Raw genomic sequence first — 9,360 nt, forward strand, 5'->3', positions numbered from 1 at the left:
GGTATCCTTGATTATGTAGGGTAGAGATTGAATAAGTCCAGGTTTACGTGATGGGTATCCTTCATTATGTAGGGTAGAGGATTGAATCAGAGCCTGGGTGCGTGATGAGTATCCTTGATGATGTTGGGAAGAGATTGAATAAGATCCTGGGTGCGTGATGGGTATCCTTGATGATGTTGGGAAGAGATTGAATAAGATCCTGGGTGCGTGATGGGTATCCTTGATTATGTGGGGAAGAGATTGAGTAAGTCCAGGTTTATGTGATGGGTATCCTTGATTATGTCGGGTAGATATTGAATAAGTCCAGGTTTACGTGATGGGTATCCTTGATGATGTCGGGTAGATATTGAATAAGTCCAGGTTTACATGATGGGTATCCTTGATGATGTTGGGAAGAGATTGAATAAGATCCTGGGTGCGTGATGGGTATCCTTGATTATGTGGGGAAGAGATTGAGTAAGTCCAGGTTTATGTGATGGGTATCCTTGATTATGTCGGGTATATATTGAATAAGTCCAGGTTTACGTGATGGGTATCCTTGATTATGTGGGGAAGAGATTGAGTAAGTCCAGGTTTATGTGATGGGTATCCTTTATTATGTTGGGAAGAGATTGAATAAGTCCAGGTTGATGTGATGGGTATCCTTGATTATGTTGGGAAGATATTGAATAAGATCCTGGGTGCGTGATGGGTATCCTTGATTATGTAGGGTAAGGATTGTATAGGTCCAGGTTTACGTGATGGGTGTCCTTGATTATGTAGGGCAGAGATTGAATAAGATCCTGGGTACGTGATGGTATCCTTCATTATGTAGGGGAGAGATTGAATAAGATCCTGGGTACATGATGGGTATCCTTCATTATGTAGGGTAGAGATTGAATAAGATCCTGGGTGCATGATGGGTATCCTTCATTATGTAGGGAAGAGATTGAATAAGATCCTGGGTACGTGATGTGTATCCTTCATTATGTAGGGTAGAGATTGAATAAGATCCTGGGTGCGTGATGGGTATCCTTGATTATGTAGGGTAAAGATTGAATAAGATCCTGAGGACGTGATGGGTATCCTTCATGATGTAGGGAAGCGATTGAATAAGATCCTGGGTGCATGATGGGTATCCTTGATTATGTAGGGTAGAGATTGAATAAGATCCTGGGTACATGATGGGTATCCTTCATTATGTAGGGTAGAGATTGAATAAGATCCTGGGTACATGATGGGTATCCTTCATTATGTAGGGTAGAGATTGAATAAGATCCTGGGTGCATGATGGGTATCCTTGATTATGTAGGGAAGAGATTGAATAAGATCCTGGGTACGTGATGTGTATCCTTCATTATGTAAGGTAGAGATTGAATAAGATCCTGGGTGCGTGATGGGTATCCTTGATTATGTAGGGTAAAGATTGAATAAGATCCTGGGGACGTGATGGGTATCCTTCATGATGTAGGGAAGCGATTGAATAAGATCCTGGGTGCATGATGGGTATCCTTGATTATGTAGGGTAGAGATTGAATAAGATCCTGGGTACGTGATGGGTATCCTTCATTATGTAGGGTAGAGATTGAATAAGATCCTGGGTACGTGATGAGTATCCTTGATTATGTAGGGTAGAGATTGAATAAGATCCTGGGTGCGTGATGGGTATCCTTGATTATGTAGGGTAGAGATTGAATAAGTCCAGGTTTACGTGATGGGTATCCTTCATTATGTAGGGTAGAGGATTGAATCAGAGCCTGGGTGCGTGATGAGTATCCTTGATGATGTTGGGAAGAGATTGAATAAGATCCTGGGTGCGTGATGGGTATCCTTGATGATGTTGGGAAGAGATTGAATAAGATCCTGGGTGCGTGATGGGTATCCTTGATTATGTGGGGAAGAGATTGAGTAAGTCCAGGTTTATGTGATGGGTATCCTTGATTATGTCGGGTAGATATTGAATAAGTCCAGGTTTACGTGATGGGTATCCTTGATTATGTCGGGTAGATATTGAATAAGTCCAGGTTTACATGATGGGTATCCTTGATGATGTTGGGAAGAGATTGAATAAGATCCTGGGTGCGTGATGGGTATCCTTGATTATGTGGGGAAGAGATTGAGTAAGTCCAGGTTTATGTGATGGGTATCCTTGATTATGTCGGGTATATATTGAATAAGTCCAGGTTTACGTGATGGGTATCCTTGATTATGTGGGGAAGAGATTGAGTAAGTCCAGGTTTATGTGATGGGTATCCTTTATTATGTTGGGAAGAGATTGAATAAGTCCAGGTTGATGTGATGGGTATCCTTGATTATGTTGGGAAGATATTGAATAAGATCCTGGGTGCATGATGGGTATCCTTGATTATGTAGGGTAAGGATTGTATAGGTCCAGGTTTACGTGATGGGTGTCCTTCATTATGTAGGGTAGAGATTGAATAAGATCCTGGGTACGTGATGGGTATCCTTCATGATGTATGGAAGCGATTGAATTAGATCCTGGGTGCATGATGGGTATCCTTGATTATGTAGGGCAGAGATTGAATAAGATCCTGGGTACGTGATGGGTATCCTTCATTATGTAGGGGAGAGATTGAATAAGATCCTGGGTACATGATGGGTATCCTTCATTCTGTAGGGTAGAGATTGAATAAGATCCTGGGTGCATGATGGGTATCCTTCATTATGTAGGGAAGAGATTGAATAAGATCCTGGGTACGTGATGTGTATCCTTCATTATGTAGGGTAGAGATTGAATAAGATCCTGGGTGCGTGATGGGTATCCTTGATTATGTAGGGTAAAGATTGAATAAGATCCTGAGGACGTGATGGGTATCCTTCATGATGTAGGGAAGCGATTGAATAAGATCCTGGGTGCATGATGGGTATCCTTGATTATGTAGGGTAGAGATTGAATAAGATCCTGGGTATGTGATGGGTATCCTTCATTATGTAGGGTAGAGATTGAATAAGATCCTGGGTACATGATGGGTATCCTTCATTATGTAGGGTAGAGATTGAATAAGATCCTGGGTGCATGATGGGTATCCTTGATTATGTAGGGTAGAGATTGAATAAGATCCTGGGTACGTGATGGGTATCCTTCATTATGTAGGGTAGAGATTGAATAAGATCCTGGGTACATGATGGGTATCCTTCATTATGTAGGGTAGAGATTGAATAAGATCCTGGGTGCATGATGGGTATCCTTGATTATGTAGGGAAGAGATTGAATAAGATCCTGGGTACGTGATGTGTATCCTTCATTATGTAAGGTAGAGATTGAATAAGATCCTGGGTGCGTGATGGGTATCCTTGATTATGTAGGGTAAAGATTGAATAAGATCCTGGGGACGTGATGGGTATCCTTCATGATGTAGGGAAGCGATTGAATAAGATCCTGGGTGCATGATGGGTATCCTTGATTATGTAGGGTAGAGATTGAATAAGATCCTGGGTACGTGATGGGTATCCTTCATTATGTAGGGTAGAGATTGAATAAGATCCTGGGTACGTGATGAGTATCCTTGATTATGTAGGGTAGAGATTGAATAAGATCCTGGGTGCGTGATGGGTATCCTTGATTATGTAGGGTAGAGATTGAATAAGTCCAGGTTTACGTGATGGGTATCCTTCATTATGTAGGGTAGAGGATTGAATCAGAGCCTGGGTGCGTGATGAGTATCCTTGATGATGTTGGGAAGAGATTGAATAAGATCCTGGGTGCGTGATGGGTATCCTTGATGATGTTGGGAAGAGATTGAATAAGATCCTGGGTGCGTGATGGGTATCCTTGATTATGTGGGGAAGAGATTGAGTAAGTCCAGGTTTATGTGATGGGTATCCTTGATTATGTCGGGTAGATATTGAATAAGTCCAGGTTTACGTGATGGGTATCCTTGATGATGTCGGGTAGATATTGAATAAGTCCAGGTTTACATGATGGGTATCCTTGATGATGTTGGGAAGAGATTGAATAAGATCCTGGGTGCGTGATGGGTATCCTTGATTATGTGGGGAAGAGATTGAGTAAGTCCAGGTTTATGTGATGGGTATCCTTGATTATGTCGGGTATATATTGAATAAGTCCAGGTTTACGTGATGGGTATCCTTGATTATGTGGGGAAGAGATTGAGTAAGTCCAGGTTTATGTGATGGGTATCCTTTATTATGTTGGGAAGAGATTGAATAAGTCCAGGTTGATGTGATGGGTATCCTTGATTATGTTGGGAAGATATTGAATAAGATCCTGGGTGCGTGATGGGTATCCTTGATTATGTAGGGTAAGGATTGTATAGGTCCAGGTTTACGTGATGGGTGTCCTTGATTATGTAGGGCAGAGATTGAATAAGATCCTGGGTACGTGATGGTATCCTTCATTATGTAGGGGAGAGATTGAATAAGATCCTGGGTACATGATGGGTATCCTTCATTATGTAGGGTAGAGATTGAATAAGATCCTGGGTGCATGATGGGTATCCTTCATTATGTAGGGAAGAGATTGAATAAGATCCTGGGTACGTGATGTGTATCCTTCATTATGTAGGGTAGAGATTGAATAAGATCCTGGGTGCGTGATGGGTATCCTTGATTATGTAGGGTAAAGATTGAATAAGATCCTGAGGACGTGATGGGTATCCTTCATGATGTAGGGAAGCGATTGAATAAGATCCTGGGTGCATGATGGGTATCCTTGATTATGTAGGGTAGAGATTGAATAAGATCCTGGGTACGTGATGGGTATCCTTCATTATGTAGGGTAGAGATTGAATAAGATCCTGGGTACATGATGGGTATCCTTCATTATGTAGGGTAGAGATTGAATAAGATCCTGGGTGCATGATGGGTATCCTTGATTATGTAGGGAAGAGATTGAATAAGATCCTGGGTACGTGATGTGTATCCTTCATTATGTAAGGTAGAGATTGAATAAGATCCTGGGTGCGTGATGGGTATCCTTGATTATGTAGGGTAAAGATTGAATAAGATCCTGGGGACGTGATGGGTATCCTTCATGATGTAGGGAAGCGATTGAATAAGATCCTGGGTGCATGATGGGTATCCTTGATTATGTAGGGTAGAGATTGAATAAGATCCTGGGTACGTGATGGGTATCCTTCATTATGTAGGGTAGAGATTGAATAAGATCCTGGGTACGTGATGAGTATCCTTGATTATGTAGGGTAGAGATTGAATAAGATCCTGGGTGCATGATGGGTATCCTTGATTATGTAGGGTAGAGATTGAATAAGTCCAGGTTTACGTGATGGGTATCCTTCATTATGTAGGGTAGAGGATTGAATCAGAGCCTGGGTGCGTGATGGGTATCCTTGATTATGTAGGGTAGAGATTGAATAAGATCCTGGGTACGTGATGAGTATCCTTGATTATGTAGGGTAGAGATTGAATAAGATCCTGGGTGCATGATGGGTATCCTTGATTATGTAGGGTAGAGATTGAATAAGTCCAGGTTTACGTGATGAGTATCCTTGATGATGTTGGGAAGAGATTGAATAAGATCCTGTGTGCGTGATGGGTATCCTTGATGATGTAGGGTAGAGATTGAATAAGATCCTGGGTACGTGATGAGTATCCTTGATTATGTAGGGTAGAGATTGAATAAGATCCTGGGTACGTGATGAGTATCCTTGATTATGTAGGGTAGAGATTGAATAAGATCCTGGGTGCATGATGGGTATCCTTGATTATGTAGGGTAGAGATTGAATAAGTCCAGGTTTACGTGATGAGTATCCTTGATGATGTTGGGAAGAGATTGAATAAGATCCTGTGTGCGTGATGGGTATCCTTGATGATGTTGGGAAGAGATTGAATAAGATCCTGGGTGCGTGATGGGTATCCTTGATTATGTGGGGAAGAGATTGAGTAAGTCCAGGTTTATGTGATGGGTATCCTTGATTATGTCGGGTAGATATTGAATAAGTCCAGGTTTACGTGATGGGTATCCTTGATTATGTCGGGTAGATATTGAATAAGTCCAGGTTTACATGATGGGTATCCTTGATGATGTTGGGAAGAGATTGAATAAGATCCTGGGTGCGTGATGGGTATCCTTGATTATGTGGGGAAGAGATTGAGTAAGTCCAGGTTTATGTGATGGGTATCCTTGATTATGTCGGGTATATATTGAATAGGTCCAGGTTTACGTGATGGGTATCCTTGATTATGTGGGGAAGAGATTGAGTAAGTCCAGGTTTATGTGATGGGTATCCTTTATTATGTTGGGAAGAGATTGAATAAGTCCAGGTTGATGTGATGGGTATCCTTGATTATGTTGGGAAGATATTGAATAAGTCCAGGTTTACGTGATGGGTATCCTTGATTATGTCGGGTAGATATTGAATAAGTCCAGGTTTACGTGATGGGTATCCTTGATTATGTGGGGAAGATATTGAATAAGTCCAGGTTGATGTGATGGGTATCCTTGATTATGTCGGGTAGATATTGAATATTGTCGCCACTCTACCACTGGAGTGCCTTCGTCCCCTGTTTGATGGCATTCTCCCATTTCCAGATAGATTTAAGTGCATGATTCTTTGGTGAGGATGGAAAAGTTGATGGTGGAAAGTTAGATCCGCTGTCGTGAAAAATCTTTTTCCCCACTCTGTTTTTCCACTTTTATTTTATATATATCTTTCCTCCTCTCTCTCTCTCTCTCTCTCTCTCTCTCTCTCTCTCTCTCTCTCTCTCTCTCTCCCCTTCACATTTCTCCTTTCTGTTCTCTCCTATTTTAAATATCTATTATATTTTAATTGTTTTAGTTTATTTATTTATCATATCTATATTTCCCCCCCCCCACCCCCCCAAACAGCCCTGCTATAAAAAAAATTACCTTTCGTTTTTATTTTGCATTTTCAAAAACACTCAAATTAACTGCACATGTCTCTGCCTTTCACAACCCTGTTTTCCTTCAAGGTATCCCAAGCTGGCGGTGCAGTACCCAGGATCAAACTCTGCAGGTCGTGACATCTTCTCAATATTTTCGGCATACATTCGGAACACCAGCCTGGCGAGCAATGCTGGTACAAACATTCCAGCAAACACCTCAATCCATTTATAGATGTGTATCTTATAGATAAAGCTCCATGACATAACCACCCACTCACTGATATAAATGTTTAGTGCCTTCTAGATGGGCTAGAAAGTATAAATTTCACATACTGATGTAACTCCAAAACACAATTCCAGGAGAAAAAATCACAAAACTCCATAAATGAAAATATCCGTAAATACAAATTGGCCAGTCGAGCTTCGCTCCCTCGGCTGGGAGAGTGGTGGACCTGGGACTGTGCGAGTTGTGCGTACCTCAGCCGGGAGAAAGGAGTTTGGGGGGAGGGAGAGTGGGACTTGGATTGTACACACAGTTTTTAAAGAGTACGAGTACTGCTCACGCATTCTTCAATTAATTGATTTATTTATTGAATAATTCAAGCAAAAGCCACTTTTATGTAGATTATGTGCAATGGATGTCTCTGTGTCTTTAACTGACAGCAACTAAGCCAAAAGTGCACTTTATCTTTAATATCTGCTTTCCCGCTTGAAATTCAGAAAGCCGCTTAACTATATAATTGATGCGCAAACAGGATGGACGGGTGGCAGATGTCCCACTGGTCATGATGTTTGGAGTCAAGTGTTGGTGTGGCACAGAGTCAATGCTCTCAACATTGAATGTGTCATCTATAGATATAATCTTAAGAGGGACAGGTTAGTAGCTCAATTTCTGGTAAATAAACTCTACACTGATGATGACCAGTGACCCAGAAACACATCTGTTTTCAGAGAATTTTTTCAGAGATGATAATTTCAGTCAAACATTCATTTTCACATTGTCCATTTTGGTTTTGTGTTTTCTTTCCGGTTCTATGGCTATAGCACAGCAGCGGGCACTCATGCATACCTTGGAGATCCTTGATTTGTACCTGACGAGTCCACTGCCCGGAGAACCTGGTGAAGGTCCATCAAAACGTTCGTTTCTAGATGGAAACCATCTCACACTGGCAGACTGCACTCTCCTACCCAAACTGAATGTTATCAGGGTGAGAACACGTTTGCCTGTTTGAAGTGTGGTGTATGTACTTGTATAGGAAGTAGATTAATGAGGATTTCACTCACTCAAATCTTAGGGTTTAATATCAACTTGATTTTTGATTGAATTTCAGTATAAAATTGTATCATTATGACCATATTGTTATTACCTCCACCACCTAAGGTGGATGGACGGAGGTTATGTTTTCACCCCTGTCTGTCTGTGAGCAGGATATCTCAAAGAGTTGTGGACGGATTCGTACGAAATTTGGTCGAAAGGTTTGGTATGTGAGGACAAATTCATTAGATTTTGGTGAAGATCCAGATCTGGATACTAGAATTTACAAGTGATTCTTCACCATTTTGAGTTCGGGCCAATAATAATATGTAGCACAATATCTCAAAAAGTTATGGACGATTCGGACGAACAGGATGTGTGACAGAGAGGAATCGATTTGATTTTCATGAAGATCCAAACCTGCTCTGCATAAGAGATGTTTTTAATTTTGTAAATTAATCGACACCATTGAGTGTAAAACGATAAATAGCACGATATACCATAAAGTTATTGACGAGTTGTGACAAAACTAGGTCAATGAGTTGGGTAGGTGTCCAGAACAAGCCGATTCGATTTTTGTTCAGGTCCAGATCCAGATCCGAGCTATGTGTTCTACCGAGCGCTGTTCTAGCTGTAATTAAACGTATTTGTGCTGTCGGTGAGACAATATAATTGACATTTGCCGCATACCAACCAAATTTTTCAGGGTGGTGGTTGTGGTGGTGTGGTTTTGTAGTTGTACTTTTAAAAAACTCAACTGGACTATGTCCAGCTGAGTTTTTGTCGACACCCAGTGTCCGTCGTCCGTCTGTCTGTCTGTCTGTCTGTCGTCTGTAAACAATTTGACGTCTACGCTCTGAAAGACACAAATATTGATGAAATTTGATGAAACTTGTTATGCAGCATCTTTAAGACATAAACTAATTTGGGATTGCATTTGGGCGTTACACGCCCAAAAATGGGCACGGCAGGACGGCCATATTGAAAAATCAATTTTTGTCATATATTTTTAGCACATATAAACTATATAGTTTGTGGTTCTATTATGCATATTCTAACCATAGACCAGTTTTGTTCAGGTTCCCTGGAACCTCTAGTTTTTGTATACATAGTCGAGAAAATCAATTTAGGATGGATTCTTTTCATATCTGCTTGTTGTCAAAGATGGAAAGTTGTTTGATTGGCATGGATAAATATTGTTTTGTGATTTCCTTCTTGCCATGACATGAAATATCTAACATTTTGCATAATGAATACGCATGACACAAATGACAATCAG

General features: G+C 40.9%; 1 protein-coding gene across 1 annotated transcript in view; it reads left to right on the forward strand.

Moving 5' to 3' along the window:
- LOC144889013 (chloride intracellular channel protein 4-like) overlaps positions 1 to 8,058 on the forward strand; it is a gene marked incomplete at its 5' end in the record, with an annotated part of 54,839 nt that extends 46,781 nt beyond the window's left edge. Inside the window, 2 exons of the mRNA XM_078768821.1 lie at positions 6,914 to 7,020; positions 7,871 to 8,058. Of these exons, the coding sequence (XP_078624947.1) occupies positions 6,914 to 7,020; positions 7,871 to 8,058 (295 nt within the window). The remainder of the gene's footprint in view (positions 1 to 6,913; positions 7,021 to 7,870) is intronic.
- Between the last annotated feature and the right edge of the window lie 1,302 nt (positions 8,059 to 9,360).

The sequence above is a fragment of the Myxine glutinosa genome, unplaced genomic scaffold (genome assembly GCF_964187855.1).
Source record: "Myxine glutinosa unplaced genomic scaffold, kmMyxGlut1.1 SCAFFOLD_568, whole genome shotgun sequence".
Classification (NCBI taxonomy): Eukaryota; Metazoa; Chordata; class Myxini; order Myxiniformes; family Myxinidae; genus Myxine; species Myxine glutinosa.